This window comes from Camelus ferus, chromosome 1, assembly GCF_009834535.1.
Source record: "Camelus ferus isolate YT-003-E chromosome 1, BCGSAC_Cfer_1.0, whole genome shotgun sequence".
NCBI classification, from domain to species: Eukaryota; Metazoa; Chordata; class Mammalia; order Artiodactyla; family Camelidae; genus Camelus; species Camelus ferus.
The window spans coordinates 69,240,468-69,260,072 of NC_045696.1; the positions used below are offsets into that span (position 1 = coordinate 69,240,468).

The 19,605-nt window shown below is 38.4% G+C and overlaps 1 protein-coding gene across 8 annotated transcripts; it reads left to right on the forward strand.

Moving 5' to 3' along the window:
* Positions 1 to 645: 645 nt before the first annotated feature.
* TBCCD1 (TBCC domain containing 1) lies at positions 646 to 19,584 on the forward strand. 8 transcript variants are annotated; one of them, XM_032482657.1, is made up of 9 exons: positions 646 to 1,467; positions 2,489 to 2,596; positions 3,170 to 3,548; positions 6,455 to 6,610; positions 9,046 to 9,412; positions 10,891 to 11,077; positions 11,309 to 11,806; positions 16,381 to 16,531; positions 18,825 to 19,584. In XM_032482657.1, exons 3-8 carry the CDS (start codon positions 3,213 to 3,215, stop codon positions 16,508 to 16,510), a joined length of 1,674 nt encoding a protein of 557 aa, XP_032338548.1. In that variant the 5' UTR covers positions 646 to 1,467; positions 2,489 to 2,596; positions 3,170 to 3,212; the 3' UTR covers positions 16,511 to 16,531; positions 18,825 to 19,584. The 8 variants fall into 8 exon arrangements, with proteins under 8 accessions (XP_032338548.1, XP_032338540.1, XP_032338547.1 ...); XM_032482649.1 differs by having other exon boundaries at positions 646 to 1,327; XM_032482678.1 differs by having other exon boundaries at positions 670 to 713.
* The last annotated feature ends 21 nt before the right edge of the window (positions 19,585 to 19,605 follow it).

Genomic DNA, 19,605 nt, shown 5'->3' on the forward strand with positions numbered 1-19,605 from the left:
TAAACTGCATTTTATGGTCTTATTTACCTTTGTTATCTCTCACACCGAGAGAGGCCATAAACGAATTAAGAAAGCAGGAAATGGCCCAAAACCATGAAATAAGAGGTTTAGAGGAGGGAGTGATGTCTTCTGCGGGGTGAAATCCAAAAAAGCTTCCTGAAGGCGGTGACATGGCGGAAAAGCTGAGTTAAGGAGCTAACCCTGGGCACTCTCGCTTCAGACAGCCTGAGTTTGTATCTTGGCTCTTCTCTTGCTGTGTTACTTTCACCTAGTTTCCTCAGTAAAACAAGTGTACTGAACTTAAAGGGCTCTTAGGAAGACTGAGGTAAGATACGTAACGGTGCTTCAAACAGTACCCAGCCCAGAGCAAGCATTCTATAAATGTAAACTGTCATTATCATTTATTATTACTGATCAAAGCTTGCTGACCTTCCCAGCAGCTAGTGGCTGACCACAGTTCTGTGGAGCAATATAAAACGTGCTACCACCGCGAGCTGAAAGGCGCGACACCATAAAGTGGAGGGGTCTGACTCTAGGTTCCGGCTCAGAGTTACGCAGACTGTGGAAGAAGTACTCGGCCACTCTAGCAACGTGGTCCCCCAGTTCTCAGTGGTGCGAGGTTTCGCGCTTGCGCGGTGGGCGGGCGGTGGGCGGTGAGCGCGGGGCGTGGCGGCGCACGGAGAGGCGCGGCAGAGCGTCCCCTGCCTCCGCAGGTAACCGCGAGCGGGCCGGCGCCGGGGAGGTAGAGGTGGGTCTGTCACGCTTCAGGCTCCGGCTGGGGAGGCCGCCTTCGCTCTCGCCAGGTCTTGGGTCCGCTACGCAGCCTGTCAGCTGGGACTTCTCTGTTCCCGAAGTCCGATCGGGGCTCTCTCGGGCGGCCCACCCCGCGTCAGATTCCTGACCGCGTCCTACCCACGACAGCGGCCGAGGTGGTGGCGAAGCATCGGGCCTCCAGCCGATCTCCCCGTCTGTAAAACTCGGATCCCGATGCATCCGAGGGCAGCTTTTGAAGACGGAAAGAGCCCCAGTTTATGTTTACGAATTTAGCCTTCTCGAGTTTGGTGGTTAGAATAGAGGGTTCATCCCCGAGATCTGGCTTTTGATCGTACACTTCAGGGACAGGAGGTCAGTACCTCAAAGAGCAGCCTGTTTCCATTTGGGGACGAACTAAGATCTTCCTCGCCGAACTTTCATCGTCTGGTTTTACTCAGAGCCACGCTAAGCCATCCCTAAGTTCAGAGACAGCTGCCATCTGCCCTCCCACACCCTTTTGTGGCTTCATGCTTCCATGTTCCTTCACCTGACCGTTACATGGCCGCTCATTCTGGTAATCCTCTTCTGGATTCATTCCCATTTTTCAGATTCTCCCAAAACTGGGTTCCTAGAGTACGTTTGTAAGTAACACAGTTCTAAAGTCAGATTTGAATTCTAATTCAGGGTTCTGCCAACTCAAGTATGTGACTTTGGGTAAGTCCCTTAACTTTTCTAAGCCTCAGTTTTCTCATCTGAAAATAGGGATAATCATATTTATCTCCAGACGGTTGTGAGAATGAAAGGAGTTGAAGAACACAAAATATTGAGAGTGCTAACTAGCACTTAGTACTCAATTGATGTCAGTTGTTTTCTGAATAGATAATTCCCCAAAGAAGTACCATTTTCTTAGAGTCAAATGTGAAATATAATAATAGCATAAAACACTTTTCATCCAGTCATCTAAGGAAGGTTTTTAAAGTGATGTTAATGCTAGGCATGTTCAGTGAAGACAGTACTTTAATCAAGTGATAGTACAATTTGCTACAACCATTTTGGAAAACAATGGAAATATATGTCAGGAACTTCAGACATGTCAGTTACTTTATTTCACAAATGCACATCTAAAGCTGAACATTTTCTGAGAAATAATCATAATGCAGAAAATAAGCAGAAAGATGGTAATTATAGCATTATTTATAATAGTGAAAACATTTAAACTTTTTATAGTGGAAAATTTTAACATACACGAAAGTAGAGTAGGTGAATGGACCCATGTGCTCACCATCATCCAGCTTCAACAATCAATATTTTGCCTCTTGTTTTTGTAAAAAATTTTAAACTTATGAAATGTCTGAAAATAGAACAGTCAAATAAACTGGGGTACATATATTTAAAATGCTGTGGAGCTTTTAAAATAATACAGAATATATGGTATTATCACAACTATGAAAATTCAAAAACTAATATCCAGTCTGTGTAGAGGAAAAGACAGGAAGGAAGTACAGTAAAATATTAGTTCCCCTTTGGTGGTGGGACTGTGGATGATTCTCTCCCTGTCTATTTTTAGGTGTTTTTATAAACATTCCATAAGAATCATGTATTGCTGTTCTAACAAACAATGAACAAACTAAATCTAAAATAGTGTAACTTAACCAAGGACAACAGAATATGCCAGAGCAGGCTCACTGTTACAGAGAAAAAAGATGCTTTAACTTCCCTTAATCTATTTTCACAGCCTATGTTTACATGAGCATTCTTATCCTGCTATCTGGTGCTAGCGCTTCATATTGAGCTCATATGGTCAGCTAATCCAGCCAGATCTTTAACCAACCATCCTCTGTGCGTAAGTGATTGGACTTTGAAATTTTGTTCCTCTTATTTTGACCAGCATTTCCCCTCAGGGTAGAGCAGGATTTCCAGTGATAAGATGGCTTTTCTTCCCATTTCTTCTTTTCTTTGTCCTGAGCAGGGATCCATCTCATACCTCCTGCATTTACACACTCTTCCTAAAACAGCCACTTGGAACAATTTAAGTAAGATAGTTCTATCACAAATTTTTTTCCTGCTCAAATGGATTATAATGAGATCTGACCAAAAATCTATTCTGCTTTTGGTTGGTGAACTGGATCCAGTTTTTAAAACGACATAGTACATTTAAAAACAAGTTAAGGGAGAGGGGAGGTTATAGCTCTGTGGTAGAGTGCCCGCTTAGCATGCAGAACCTCCTGGGTTCAATCCCTAGTACAGTCATTAATAAATAAACAATAATGATAAAAAGATAATAAACCTAATTACCTTCCCCCCCCAAAAGAAAATAAATTAAAAATAAAAACAGTTAAGGGAGAGGTCACCTTAAAAGAAAATGTGTAAATGAGTTTTGTTTCAGATGAGTTTGTGAAGAAACTTTATTTCATAGGTATGCAAAGAAGCCTTTTCACACAGATGTCCTTAGAGATAATATGGATCAGTCCGGAGTTCTCCTCTGGGTGAAAGCAGAACCCTTTATAGTGGGCGCCTTGCAGGTCCCCCCTCCATCCAAGTTCAGTCTTCACTATCTCAGGAAGATATCCACCTATGTGCGAACCCGGGCCACAGAGGGAGCTTACCCACGCCTGTCCTGGTCGACGTGGAGGCACATTGCATGTGGGAAGCTGCAGTTGGCTAAGGATCTGGCGTGGCTTTACTTTGAAATATTTGATAGTCTTGCAGTAAAGACACCAGAGGAGCGTCTGGAATGGTCTGAAATTCTGTCCAACTGCACGTCTGAGGATGAAGTCGAAAAGCAAAGGAATCAGGTATGGATTTATATGTATGTGTATATATATTTGTGTGTGTGTTTAATTACTTTGGGAAATAAATTATTTTAAGTTTTCATTCTGGCTGAACAGTGTGCAGTTGTGGGTTAATGACCATGTGATTCCAAAGCACTATTTAAGTTTTAGCAGTTCCAGTTTGGCAATTTAACAAATTAGTCCTTACTTAACAATTGTTACTCATCTACTTTCAAAGCAGTAGTGTTCCAGGAACCCTGTAATTGGAAGATGGAAATATTTTCATTGACATTAAAACTATTTTGAGGTAAGTGAGCATCTGCTATGTGCTGGGATTCAAAGACGATTAGAACAGCAGCTCTGACCTCGTGGAGCTCATAGACTAGCAGGGGAAGCTGGTGTGTAAAAAAAAGTGCTATTTAATTGTGTGGCATGTACAATAAAAGTATGCATAAAGTACAGAAATAGAACAGAGAAGAGAATGATTAATTCTGGTGATGAAGAAAGACTTCACAGAGAAAGGATATTAATCAGGGTAGGCTAATTACAGTAACAAGCGATCCCAGCATGTCAGCAGCGGTGCCGTAACAGTTTCTTTCTTACTCATGTGGCAGTCCAGCATAGGGCATCTGGATGCATGAGCTTCTAGGCTGCTGTCATCTAAGCAGTGACTCAGGGACCTAGGTATCTTCTGTCTTTGGGAGCCGCTTTATTATTAGTCTGCTTTGCTGCAGTTAAAAAGAAAACAAAAATGAAATTCCAGTGGCTTACAGTAACTAAGATTTATTTCTTGCTTATTTTACATGTAGGCTGCACCTTAGCTATGGCTCTCTTCCAGGTTGTGGCTTAGCTCTATGTGTCTGCCCATTTGGGGACTCAAGCTGAAGAAGCGGCTCCTGTGTAGGTCACGTCTGTTCTTGTGACAGAAGGGAAGAGCAACAGAGCAGGAGAAAAGTCTTGATGCCTTTTAAAACTTTTGCTCACATGTGATGTAAACTGCAACTGCTTTCATTCCACTGGGTAAAGCTTTGTCACAGGTCCATGCTTAGAATCAATAAGATGGGAGGTAAACTACTCACAGGAGGTAGGGAAATCCCATGGCCATGGGTAGGGCCGTGTAAGCCTCTTGGAGGATGGGGAAGTGAACAGTTGCAAATAGAATATGGTTTGCCCCAGCCATGCCCACTAGGGCCTGAGTCCCTCACTTCCATTCCTTTGGGAGAGTTTTCAGGAGGCTTGAAAATGGTATATGTAAATCCACCCACATTCCATTGATTATAACCCAGTTATACCATATCCAGCTTCAAGGGAGGCTGGGAAATACCATCTAATTGTGTGCCCAGGAAGGAAAGATACTTAGTGAGCATCCAGCGAGTCTCTGCCACATGGGGTAATATCTGAACAAGGTTTTGGAAATTGTAAAAAAGTTTGGCAAGCAACCAAGAGAAGGGCATTAAAATTAATAATTAAGCATTTATTGAGTGCCTGTTATGTGCTAGGTACAGCAGTGGATGCTGTGGATACAGAGAGGAATCAAACCAGAAGCCCCAAATTTTTTGAGTGCTTACTATATACTAGTTTCCTTACTAGTTACTAGGAATATAAAAATGAAAAAGACAAGGATCTTGTAGTCTCATGGGGGGGTCAGGTATATGAAGGAATAATGGTGATATAACAGATAATTGTTTGATGGAAGTATATATAAAATCAGAGAATTATGTTGAGTGAAAAAAGCCAATCCCAAAAGGTGACATACTGTATGATCCTAGTTATAAAACATACTTGAAATGACAAAACTATTGCAATAAAGAACAGATAAGTGGTTGTCAGGGGCTGAGGAAGGAATGAGGGAGGGAGGGAAGGAAGAGGGAAGTGGGTGTGGCTATAAAAGTGCAACATGAAGGATCCTTGTGCTGGTGGAGGTGCTCTGTACCGTGACTGCACCATGTCAGCACCCTGTCTGTGCCCCGTGTGATAATTTTCCAACTGGGTAAAGCGTGCGTGGGATCTCTCTGCCCTTACAGCTGCATGTGACTCGACAGTTACTTCCAAAAGTTTAATTAAGAAAGTAAAAATTTTTTAAAATATGTAGATTCATGAGGTTCCACACTGACAGTTGACTAAATAGGTCTAGGTGATCTTGAGAATCCGTATTTTTGAGTTCCTTATGCACAGTGAGCTTTAGCCAGGTTGGGAATCAGGGTGAACATAGCTGTAGTCCCAGCTGTATTACTTCAGTTTTTTGCCTCTCTTGTGTGCATATGGGAATGGGTATCTGAGAATAATCCTGAGCGTCAAATCCTGAGCTTCAAACCACACTCTTCTTCAAATAGAAAATGACTTATAAACATCTGTCAGGCCAGTAGAATTTTTTTTTTTAAAGTAAAATACCCTTTTAAGAATTTGATGAAAACCTGAGGCCTACTCCCTGCCAAAATGCATAGACACCAAAAAATTACATACAATTTCAGGTGTTGCACTGATATCCTGAACTTTCTTGATAAGTTTGTGATTAGGTTAAATTAAACTCTGTGTCTTGATTAAATTTCCTTCTTCTTTTCCTTCATCTATTCGTTTGTTTATTCAAATTACTAAGGTGTTTTTTAAAACTGTAATTTTAAATTTCTGAAATTATATACTTTAAAAAAGTATGTCCCTCATCCTTTCCACTTCATCAGTTTTGGGAGAGAGTTTCTACAGCCATAGATGCTACATAGCTTTCTGAGAAAGTAAGTCACTCCAATTTAATTAGTTTTAGAAACTCCTACATCTGGATATCAGAGACATCAAACGCTAGCAACGTTTCTACATTTGTCTTGTTAGGATCAGCACATCGTTGTGAATTTATTTTACTGTGTCTTCTTTGTTGTAGACTAGTAATTGATGTGGTTTTAGAACATGTGTTCATCATTTATTTTCTTTTTGGACAGCTTTCAGTGGACACCCTACAGTTTCTGCTCTTCTTATATATACAGCAGTTAAACAAGGTCTCCCTGAGAACATCGTTGATTGGAGAAGAGTGGCCTAGTCCCAGAAACAGATCTCACTCTCCCGACCTCACTGAAAAGTCCAGTTGTCATAATAAGGTACTGTTTAAATTATGGCCTCTTTCTCTGAAACAGACAATTTATGAGGGAGATGGTTTGCCTTCATTAAAAATTACGTTAGACTATTTATATAAGCTAGAGATTGGCTGGCTTGTTTTGTCTGTTTTGCTTTTTACTTTTTTTCCCTAATTATAAAACAAAATCAATATGTGCAGTCTTAATCAAAATAGAGAAGTGATTTCAATTCCTTTAGCAACACAAAAATCACCTAAATGACTTTCAGGCAAATCATTCACTGTACTCTTATTAGCATTCCCATTTTTGCAAATGTTAATGAATTTGATTACACATGATTTTAGGCAAGTCAGTTAATTTCTCTAGCTTGGCTTCTCTTCTCTAAACAGGGATGATAATGCCTATTTCTGAATGGCTGTGAGAATTCAGTAATATGTTAGCATGAGGCTTGTTGAACAGTGAGCACCAGTATATGGTGGCTTTAGTTTGTCCTATAGCATGACCTCTCCCAGCAACTATTAGACCAGGGATGGACACTTGACCTGAGTAACCCATTCCTAGGTTTGTGTTTGAAATTGGTCTGATCTGAAATGATGACCTGGCCCAATCAGTACCCCCAGCAACTGAAGAAATTACCAGTTGGCGATAGGTATTTGAGATGGTAGCTCATGTGACTTTGGGACCAGAATAGCTACCATATCCATGAGTGATCAGGAGTTAAGAGAGCTTAGAAACTCTGAGGTAGGAAGAAACTCTGAGAAAAACAGAATGGAACAGACATGCAGAGAGGCCTGAGAGAACCAGCATGGAGATGGCTGTCCAGTTCCAGTTCTGATGAGGCCTACCTGAATACTTCAGTTTGGGAGATGACTATGTGTCCCCACAGTAAAATTTCCCTTTATTTTAATTAACTTGTATTCCCTGTGCCAGTGAAAGTTACCACCACCCATACCTAATTAGTTGTCAAGTCTTACTGATTCTGCCTCAAAAAGAACTCTTTAAAAATTTCTTTTTTTCCCCTCTTTTATAGGCCTTATTGTCATTTTGGTTTTGCCTTGATTTCTGTAATTAGGTCCTACTTGGTCACCTTGCTTTGAGTCTATAGTCCACCTACTACATTGGACTTTCTAAAATGCAGATGATTTACATCTCCTGTCGAAACTCCATCAGTGAATTCTCATTGTCATTGTTGTTCTCATCTTGCACCCTTTGGCACCTTCTCAGGGCCTACCTCCTGCAGGGCAGGGGAATGCAGTAAGAGGGAGGAAGAGCAGATGAGCCGTGGATAGCTCTGCTTTGACATGTTCTTTGGTATCCAAATGACAGTTTATTAAAAAGAAAGAAAGAAATAGCTGTTTATAAAATAGTTTGAAAGCCTCTGGCACACAAAATGAAGTCCAGCTGTCTTAGCATTTCATACAAGGTCTTTTGTGAATGGCCTCTGCTTACATTTTAACTTCATCTGCCACTTCCCAGCACACTTCCTACACCCCACTCAGAGCTTCCACTTTTCTGAACACAGCAGGTAATTTTACTCCTGTGCGCCTTTGGATATTGTTCCCTAGACCCACAGTGCCTTTTCCCTTATCTGTTTGCATAACTACTGACGTCAGTCAAGGATCTATTCAAACAATGCTTCACTAAGGTTTGTTTTCCTTGAGTTCTTTGTTACTCTCATGTTCATAGAACATCTTAACAGATCTCTGCCATAGGTTTTTATCTCATTGTGTTATAGTTATTGGTTTATATTGGCATTTCACTACGTAGATCCTGAATTCTTTGAGGACAGGAACTTTATCTTATTCAATTAGCATAAATCATCACTTAACATTGCTCATACCCCATAATATCTATCAAATGAATGAGCCAAATTGTTGGAACATCTGCCAACTCAGTTTATTCCCAAAGTTGTAACTTCTCTTAAATCTGGTTACTATAAGATCAGTTGCCTTGTTTCATCCAGTGGAATTTGAAATTCCTTCTGTGATTTGAGAAGGTAAAGAAAGAAACCAACTGCTACATGAAAGGAATAACTGAGATGGTTATTTTTATGTTTGATCCAAAACTTTTAGAATATTTACTAACTGTGTGACCTTGGGCTAGTTTCTTAGCTTTTCTGTATCTCCATTTCATTGTAAAGCGGGCGTGGTAATGCCATCTGTTGTATGGCTGTTGCTAGGATTAAATATGTGAAAGTTTGTATAACAGGGCTTGGCACATATTCAGGGTTAGCTGTTAGTATTACTTTTGAATTGGCTAAGGTAGAGAGATAAGCTGTGTATACCTATCACATGCACAGAAAATATGAGGTTTATATTGCCATCTTACTGACTTTCAAAAACACCACTTTTGGGGAGATGAGGCAAAAGATAAATACAAAATAAATAACATATAAAAGTTTTTAGGTCTTCGAGAATCTCTTTGTTCTGTTAAGAGTGCTTTCTTTTGATATTTTTTAGAACTGGAATGATTACAGTCACCAAGCTTTTGTCTATGATCATCTGTCAAATCTCCTTGAGCTGCTTTTAGATCCAGAACAACTCACTGCATCATTTCATTCAACCCACAGTAGTCTAGTCTCTCGAGAAGCTGTCATGGCACTCAGCTTTCTTATTGAAGGGACAGTGAATAGAGCCAGGAAGATATATCCACTTTATGAACTTGCACTGTGGCAACCACTGCATGCAGAAAGTGGATTCTCAAAGACCTCTAAGACCTTTTCTTTCTGCAAGCTGGAAGCCTGGTTGAGAGCCTGTTTGACTGGGAATCCATTTGGTACATCTGCTTGCCTCAAGTCTGGAAAGAAATTGGCTTGGGCTCACCAAGGTATTTATTAATATTTTAATCTATATTAAGTTGAATGACAGATTAAGGGACCTCAGAGAGTTGGTGTAAAGATGAAGTTCTTTTTAGCTACACAGACACATTGGAAATTCAAATTTATAGTAGAGAGATCTGGCTTTGGTTGCAAAGGTATCTCTTCCTGATAGACCAGTGATGGCTAAAGGGATAGGTTCACATACTATATGACTTCCTGGGGCCCAGGTATAAGTTTTAAGAGAAGAGGAGCCCAGATAGAGGTTAAAAGAGAAGTAGGTGCCTACACAGTGAGGCAAGTGCCAGGCGAAATTAATGGGGGAAAGAAAATTAGAATATACTTCCACAGCCTCTGAATTTCAAAGATAAAGAAAAAATAGGTTCCATGCAAATGTAAAAAAAAACAGTTTTGTATCAAATTTTTATAATGCAGAAAACCAGAAAATGGCACCATCTACAGAGTGTGGAGCAAAGAGATTGTGATCCAAGTATTTTATATCCAGCCAAGCTATTGCTCTAGCATGAGGTCAGAGACTCAGATATGTAAGGCTCCTATAAATACATAAGAGATACTAAATAATTTTTGATGTTGATAAAAGAATGTAGGTGCAAGTAAGTTTTTAAATTTTAGGGTAGGAAAAAGAAGGGCATCTAACCTCTTAGGATTATACAAAACTATGATAGATATTAGGATGACAGATAATTTTTATCTTTTAATACTAGTATTTAACATTTTTTCTGCAATAACCATGTTTTACTTATCTATAAAATGGAAACAGTAAGAATTGTTTTAAAAGAAGAATAACACACTATATGACCTCTCCACATTTAACCAGTATCTCTTTACAAGAGTGTCCTGATGGTTTGCAGGGAAGTACAGTCTGAGAAGGCAATTACATAAAGGCAGGACTGAGTTAGGAGGGCAGCCTGCACAGATTTTTTGAGTGTGAGTTTGTGCAAGGCACTGTGTATGAGAGGAAGATGTGCTTTCAGTTAGTAGTATCTTGGGACTGAAGACGTTAACCCGAGTAGAATTCATGGAATGACACTGTAAGTAATTTAGGAGGGATTCAAATTCAGTATTAATGGTAATTTAAAGAGATGATTTAAAGGTTGGGATGATAAATTAGGGCAGGTTGGAGAAGATATTTGAGTTGTGCCAGCTCTGCCACTTAGTAGCCATATGACCTTAGGCACGTAACTTGAAGAGTAGGCATGGAAAAATCATAGATATATAGGCAATCTTGAGTGGATTATAGGTTTAAAAAAATTTTATAACAAAAATTTTTGAAATACTGCAAAAATAAGGAGATGTAAAGAGAATAGTACAGCAAACATCTCTTTACCCAACACCCAGATCAAACATTTTTTAAACCTCACATGTATCTAATTTTAGACATGTAGACATGTAGACATGTAACCTCATGTGGCTGATTGTTTTCCTTTGATTTGAAACTATCTCATTTATTTCTGTTTGTCTTGAATAGTTGAAGGGACAACCAAAAGAGCTAAGATTGCTTGTAATACTCACGTGGCCCCTCGGATGCACCGCATGGTGGTGATGAGCCAGGTTTACAAGCAGACATTGGCCAAGAGTTCAGATACTCTGGTGGGGGCACATGTAAAGATTCATCGTTGCAATGAATCTTTTATATATCTGCTCTCTCCCTTACGGTAAGCACAGTCTTCATAGTGTTCTGACGTTGTGACATTTTCTTTGGACCAGGGTTGATCTTTTCTCCTCCCCCTCCTTTCCCTCCTCCTCCTCCCCCCTTCTTCTTCCTCTTCTTCCTCCTCCTCTTCTTCGTCTTCTCCTCCTCCTTCTTTTTTGCCATCAGATAATAATATTGTAGTCATATATTTTTTATCTTACTCTTACTCAGAGAAATTTCTCTCATTTTTCAGATCTGTGACAATTGAGAAGTGTAGGAATAGCACCTTTGTCCTGGGCCCTGTACAGACTGCTCTTCACCTCCACAGCTGTGACAACGTCAAAGTCATTGCTGTTTGCCATCGCCTATCCATCTCTTCTACCACAGGTTGCATCTTCCATATTCTGACACCTACACGCCCACTTATTCTCTCTGGGAACCAGAGAGTAACGTTTGCCCCTTTTCATACCCATTACCCAATGCTGGAGGACCACATGGCTAGGACTGGCCTTGCTACCGTGCCTAACTATTGGGACAATCCCATGATCATGTGCAGAGAGAACAGCAGCACAAGTGTCTTCCGACTCTTACCTCCATGCGAATTCTATGTATTTATTATTCCCTTTGAGATGGAAGGGGACACAACAGAGATACCTGGGGGTCTTCCATCTGCATATCAGAAAGCACTGGGCCAAAGAGAAAAGAAAATACAAATCTGGCAGAAAACTGTGAAGGAGGCTTGTTTGACAAAGTGAGTATTTTCTAGAAACAGTAATTTGTCTTATGTGAAACTGCATGCATGGGAAGGTAGATTAATCTGCACGTTTATAGCTGTGCTAAAATAATAAAAAAGACATAGTATGTCATTTGTTAGGGTCAGTATTCCAGGCACATTTGGTTGAGGGATAGGAACAAGTGGATACCCAAGTATTAGACCCCCTTCTTTTAAGAAGCTTAAGTTTAATTGGCAGACACAGGGCTTAAATGAATGAAAGAGCATATATAGACTATGTCACATAATCCAATACATGAATGGATTGGTTTTAGTTTTCAATTTACTTGTCTGCACTGTACTGGTGGTTCTCAGGCTGGGTTATGCATCAGGATCATCCAAAGAGCTGGTTAAAAATACAGGTTTCCTGGCTCCACCATTCCACAGACAGACTCCCCAAAGGTGGACTTTTACTGCTGGTCCCTGGATTAATGCCAGTTTTTGTCAAAGTTTTCCTAATTCATGGTAAAATATGAAATAAAAGTATAGTGTTTAAAATAAAGCTAAATTTGATTAATTTAAAATACTGTCTTTTAATCTGAGATTCTTTCTTTCCCACTTTGGCAGTTCTAGAATACTTTATTTTTAATAACATGCTTATGATAGTAGGTGGATATGGTTTATTATGTCTGCCACAAATTTTATTTCAATGGTATTGGTCTTTAAACTCTAGAAGCCAAGAACCACTGTATACAAACCATGTATAAAGATTCAGAAAATATCAGTATGGGTAGTCAGGGAAGGTTTATGGAAGAAGTAGAGCTTGTGTTGGACCTTGAAAAATGAGTGAGGATTGGGTCGATACTTTTAACAGCACTAGAGGAGGAGATGTGGAAGCAGAAGCAGACCTTAGGTAGCCTGGAAATCAGTTGCTGAAACAGGATTCTGGGTATGCGGTAGTGGTATTTAAACTTGGTTGGGTAGACTGAGCCAGATTATGTAGAATCTTGAATAGCAGGCGATGAAAGTTAGATTTAAGTGGAATTAAGTAGCAAGAGCCATAAAAGGGTTTTGAACAATGAAATGAAGTTCAGAAAGCTGTTTCGTTTATTCAGGGACATTTACAGAATGCCTACAATACACATACCACTTTATTAGATGTTATGGCAGATTAAAACATGTGATTGGTACATATGGAGATCCTCTGGTTAGATTTGAAAGAGGGCAGTGAGGGTGGTATTACAGGAGTCTAGGCTAAGCAACTGGACTAGAGTGGAGAGAAAGGGGGTGGAGACCAGAAATACTTTGACAGGAAGCAGGATTTGGTATAAGATTTTGTAAAAAAGACAAAAAAATTAAAGATGACTCCAAAAATTAAGAGTCCAGTTTAGAAACATTTGACTTATCAGTTTTCTTCTGGACAGAATAGCGCATACAATTTAAAAGTAGACGATGCTCAGAATAAGTAGTTATTGTTTGCACCAGTGTTTTGGTATTTAATTAAACTTTGTTAGAGATTTTAGGAAGGGAAACTAGAGACATTATAGCACCAAATGGTAAAGGATTGCTTCTTATACAACATTGTCCAAAGGGAGCTGGAGCTACCTTGAAAAAAGGGTATCAAGTTCTTCTGGTGGATGTTTCCATGAAGTCTCCTGTATCCTGATAATGCCTTGATCATTATGATCCTTTCCCTTAAGAATGAGAGAAACTTTTACTTTCATAATTGGATCCTATTTGCTTGGTATTCGTTTTCTTTTTTTCCTGATTGTCATTATCTTGCAAAATAGCATCCATTCCAGAAATATTTTCTATTTCTGACAATACCGAATTGCTCTTTGATATGTAAGTAAAAATGCTTATTTTAATTAGCTCTCTTAGTTTGTTAGATTTTAAAGTTAGTGTTCTTCTTTGGATAACTGTGTCTATATTGTAGTGGAAGCTACTCTGACTTAGGAATTAGTACTGACCGTGCCACTTGTTGTGTGACATTGAGTGTGTCATCTGACCTCTCTGGCTCTTAGCTGTACCATATATGAAGTATATTTTCTACCTGATGAGATTGATATAAAGGTTTAATAAGATAGCTTATAGTAATGATGCACGTATAAGACAGTGTAGTGGTGTGTGCTGTACAGTGTGGAATAGTCTGAGTATAAGGCACCCTTGTTTAGTGATGAGTTTGTGAGACACATCTTCTGGGTGAGATTGTTCACTCAGAAGATCTGAGACCTAACCTGTTAGGATCACCTGTATTCTAAGAGAAATAGTAATTGGAAAAAGGCTTGATCCAGCCGTGCTATTTTCTAGATGCATTCTTGTGGCTTTGTTCTCATCATATAGATGAAGGAAGGAAGTGTATAATATATAGTTACACAGCTGCATTTAGAATCTTTAAAACAGTTGCTACCTGCCCCAAATTATAAAGATCAGTAACAGCCACAACTCACGCTTTACCTTGGAATCCGTTGTGCTAATACTGCTGTTATTCGTTACAAACATTCCACCTGGTTTGTATCTCATGGACTGAGCCACCAGGATACTAATACTACAGACAAGTCATTCTCAGCTTAGCAGAATGATGATGATGACTATAATAAAAGGAAATATGTTTTGAGCACTTATTATGTGCCAAGTACTATTCCAAGCACCTTCTGTGTGTTAACTTGCTTATTCTTCTTAACAGTTCCCTCTCAGATGAGGAAACTGAGAAACAGAGAGATTTAAGTAATTTCCCCAAAGTCACACAGGAGCCAGCATTCACACCTAGTCAGCCTGTTTCCAGAACCTGGGCTCTTGGTGTCTTTATTGTTTTCTGTGAGCTGTTGTTATAAATAATGTGATCATTATAATAATGTGATCTAAAAATGGATCATGAGGAAAAACATTCTTTTAAAGCAATTCTTTTGGTTGAATGCTTCTGGTATTAGGTGCCTAGATTTTCTTACACATGAAAATCTTGTATACATGTACAGAGTCTGGAATGTGGCAAGGATTTAAAAAATGTTGACTCTCAATAATAGCATATTCAAGTGGTGAGATCCATGATAACACTAGAAACAAGGAAAAGCATGCAATTTAACTGTGGGAATACAGGAAGACAGAAGAATTACTGACCAATTTGAAAATGAACTGCCAACGTGATCTCTTAAAAGTGATTAGATTATGCCATTTCCCTGCTCTGGCCCCTCTAACGGCTCTCCATGGAATAAAATCTAAAACCTTGTGGTACTTACCAAGCCATCTTTGCCTCATTTTCTGCCTTTCTTTTCCTCATCCACTGCCCTTCTGCCACACTGCAATCTTCTTGCTGTTAATGTGGTCATTGCCCTCCAGTCAAACACCACCAGGAACATATCTGTAGAATAAAGTTAGATTTTATTACTCATTATAAGAATAGAGAGAGCTAGTTTCATTTCCATAAAAGCATGTTTAAGGAACTTATAATTGGATTTTGGCTGTGCTAGATGATTTGGCGGAGGGTTCTGGGAAACAGGGCTTTGTTGTGGGTTGGATGCAATCTGAAAGTGAGGGTAATTCTGTGATTTGGTATCTTAATAATTTTTGTATCAAAGACGGGAGGAATAAAGGGGCTAAAGCTATCATTGTAAAGAAGCAGCAGTCGCTCATTAGCCTGGAAGGGTGATGTTAAGTCATTTTTATGGTTTGGACCACAAAATGTTTTTGTTTTTGTCTGGACCTGAGATGTGACTGTGGAGTGATTTTATTTTTGCCTTGATCTATCATCATCCCGTAGGGCCCTTGTCTAATGTTGGTGTGCTGTGGAATTGTTGATGTTTGACAGAAGAACACCACGGCCAGGCCAGATCCCGGCTACACCCAGGCCTAGCTGATGGTGCTAACTTCCTAGCTCCCGGAAGTTAGCACCATCAGCTAACTTCTCTCTCTTCTCCTGAACATGTTAAAAATCCTCTCACTTTAGACCTTTGCACTTTTTGTTTCTTCTGCTTGGAATGTTCTTCTCCAGATATTTATTTTACTTAATCTGTCATTTCATTCAGATCTCTGCTTGTGTCACCTTAGGCTTCTTCTGTCCATTCTTTTTCTAAGTTAGCATTCCCAAATTCTTGATTTCCTTACCCTGCTCTGTCTTTCTCCAAGGCATTTATAATTATCTAAGTTCATGTATATTCATTTTATTCATTACCTATCTTCCCTACTAAAATATACAGTCCACAAGGAGCACAGACTACATAGATCCCAGTGTGAAGGGCGCCCTCTGGAGTCGTGCAGCACAAACCTGCCCGGAAACAGAGGCCTTTTCTCTTCGCTTTACATTTATCCCCATCGGTCAGAACACTGCCCAGCATCTCTTGGTCCTCAGTGAATATCTGTTGAATAACCACAGTATAACTAAACATATAATTACTGAGTTTTTACAAAGAGGGAATTGTATCTGAACAATCTTTTTTTTTTTTCGGTGGTGGTGATCAAAATGGACAGAACTGAACAGAGCAGTTATTTGGAGAGATCAAAGGGAAAACAAGAAATAATTTAATGTTTATCCAGTTAAAGTATTTTATAACCACTTGGGATAAAATTAATATGAATTAGTGTTCTTATATTCTTTTTGTTCTCAACTGCAATTTTAGGGATCAAAGGAAGCAGTTCCAGGTACTTGTGGAAAACAAATTTTATGAGTGGTTGATTAATACAGGACATCAGCAGCAGCTGGACAGCCTTGTGCCCCCTGCAGCAGGCTCCAAACAAGCAGCAGGATAAGACTTCCTCATCAAAACACCGGTAGGCATTTATAACGGAGATGACTTAAATTATTTTGGGGAAATCTTTTTTTACATACCAAAAAAATATGGAAAGTTTGTTTCTGACCACTGCTAATTTTTTCCCATTGCTTCCACCAGCATATAGATTTTTACATACTCGTTTACCACATTTTATAGTGAGAAGACCAACCAAAATATTCAGGTGGAGCCTGTAGAATTATGAGCAAATACAATAGCCAAATTTCTCTTTTTTGCCTCTTGCCTGGCATAAGTTGTACTGTCCAAAGTTGTACTGTACTTCCCCATACATAGTTTTAAATTTTGTGCCTTCTAACACGTCTCCTCTTTCCCATCACCTCACAATTAATAAGTTATACATGAACCAATTAATAAGTCAGCTAATCTTTGTCAGCTACACATATGAGCATTAATAAGTTACCAGAATTAATCCAAATGAAGATCTGAATAGTGAACTCTAGGATACCTACAGATTCAACAGAAGAGAACATGGATACAGAAACATTTACTGGAAGTTGTTTATTCCAAATATGTAATTTTTTATAGAAATCTTTTTGCTATTTTTAAGTACTTTAAAGTAACAATAGAAAAACAGACAAAGAACATAAATAGGTAGCTCACAGAAAGATACTTATAAACACAAAGATGCTCATTTTCACTTAAAATTAAAGAAATGTAAGACTATTTTTCATCTATCACATTGGCAAGGATCAAAAACATAGTATACGACACTGATAAGACATTTCACTTGCTGCTGGGGAAAGCGTAGATTTGTGCAGCCTTTTTGGAGGATAGTTTGACAAAATCAAAATTAAAAATGCACACGTTCTTTAACTTTGCAACTTCACTTCCTAGATTTATCTTACAGATACACTCATGTATGTAAAGATCGGCTTAAAAGAGATGTTCATTGTAGCATGGTTTGAAATAGCTGTAGACTGGAAACAAGCCAAATGCTTCTCAGTAGAGGGCTGGTGCCTAATGAATAATCAGTTCAACAAACATTCCATGCCGTAGAAGGCATCTTTAAAAAGAATGAAGTATATATCTGTAATGTGCTGATATGGAATGATCTCTAAGGTGGGAGTCGGGGGGTGAAGGAAAAATGTGGAGGGGGTAAAGTGTTGCCTTGTGTGTTTGAAAAAAGGAGAGGGATAATCATAGACATTTATATGCTAATTATGTGCCTTAAATTTTCTGAAAGGATATAAAGAAATTGTAAATGGTGTTTGTCTTTGAGGGATGAGACTGGGTGTCTAGGGTAGGAGAAAACTTACTCTTAATTTTTATGGCAATATAATTCACATACCTTAAAACTCAACTTTTTTAAAGAATTCAGCAATTTGGGTTATATTCACAAGTTTGTATAACCATCACCATTAACAAATCCAGAATATTTTTATCACCCTAAAAGTAAACCCCATACCCACTGATAATCACTCCCAATTCCTCCAACCCCATTATCCCCTCTGCCCCCTGGTCCCTGGCAACCACTCACCTGCTTTTTGTTGCTTGATCTGTCCATTCTGGACATTTCATATAAACAGAATCAAACAACATGTGGACTTTGTGTGTGGCTTCTTTCACTTAGCATAATGTTGCCAAGGTTCACCTATGTTGTAGCATGTGTCAGTACGCCATTCCTTTTTGTGGCTGGATAGTATTCCATTGTATGGATATACCACAGTTTGGTCATCAGTTGACGGACATTTGAACCGCTTCCACTCTTCAGCTCTTGTGAATAATGCCACTATAGTTACTTCCGTGTACAAGTTTTTGTGTAGAGAGATGTTTTTATTTCTCTTGGTTATACTATATGGAGGAGTAGAATTGCAAGGTCATATGTTTAACTTCTTCAGGACTCACTGAACTCTTTTCCAAAGCTGTGTAAACTTATTCTTTATTGTTTTCTTTATATTGTTTTCATTTTTAAAGTGTATTACTTTTCATAAAAAATAATTTTTACAATATTTAGTTAGTAAGTGCTGAAATTAAGAATTAGAAATCTAATGAAGATTATGCAAAGGAAGTGGTAACTATAAGAGGATAAAATTTTAGTTTAGACTAATCCCTGTAGCCTGCTACTTTATGTCTATGTGTGAATTTCTTTTCTTCTATTCTGAACTAATGTGACTGTTGGAAAAAAAGAGTATAAACTTTTAACTTCAGATATTTTATCACTCTAAATTATCATCTGACCTTGATATATGTGATTTTATGAAAAGAATTTTTTCCCATGTTTGCATGAAGGCAATAGAAAAAAAGTTGTTAGCATTATTCTTTTTTATCCTCAGGGCCCTGGCAACATGAGGATGAGTGGCAGATGGCCACATGTGGAAACTAAATTGGGAAGGTGCTCCTGCTGCTTAAGAGACTTTGGAGTTTTGTTTGTTTTTTTTTTTCCTGTTTAAGACCTCTCCTTAATTTTCCTTCCATTCTTACTTGTTACTGTTTACACTGAATTTTAGCTAAACTTCTGACTATCGTAGAAACATACTGTTTATTGAACATCAGAAGGCTCATTTTGTGATGCTGAAATGAAGACGTTGATGAAGGCTTGTATATATGTTAATGGTATAGTGACTGAGTATAGATTTACAAGTAAACTTCACATTTTAATTTGTGTAATGAAAGGGTTTCATCCTTTCTAGAGTTAAATAAGAGTTTTATAGTTCTTTGTAGCTGTTTACAAAGGAAATAGCTATTCCTTTTAAAAAAAGAATTGGAATGAAAGTGTGATTTGTTGGCATAGAAATATAGCAGAAGTTTTATACAAAGATATTTTAGCCCTTAAAGTATGCCACAATGAAATTGTGTGAAATCTTTATTTTTTAATTTCATTTTCTGCTTCAAATTTCCAGTAAACATTCTAAAAAGTAATTTTCTCCTTTTGATAAAAAGATAAAGCTTTACTTTTAAATTTAGAAAAGGTTTCCAATGTCATTCCGTGATGTTATATCAAAATAAAGTTTACATTTGGTTGAGAAAACTATGTTCTTTAAGATAAAGGAAAACAATAATCAGTTTAATAAAATGAATCTGATTGCTGATAAACATTGTTTCATATGTTCTATG

Excerpts from the sequence above, each read along its gene's own strand:
- TBCCD1 (XM_032482656.1), top strand. The coding sequence starts at position 3,213 with ATGGATCAGTCCGGAGTTCTCCTCTGGGTGAAAGCAGAACCCTTTATA. Across the intron at positions 11,078-11,308 it reads TATCTGCTCTCTCCCTTACG|ATCTGTGACAATTGAGAAGT; the intron begins GTAAGCACAGTC and ends CTCATTTTTCAG. Across the intron at positions 11,807-16,380 it reads AAGGAGGCTTGTTTGACAAA|GGATCAAAGGAAGCAGTTCC; the intron begins GTGAGTATTTTC and ends CTGCAATTTTAG.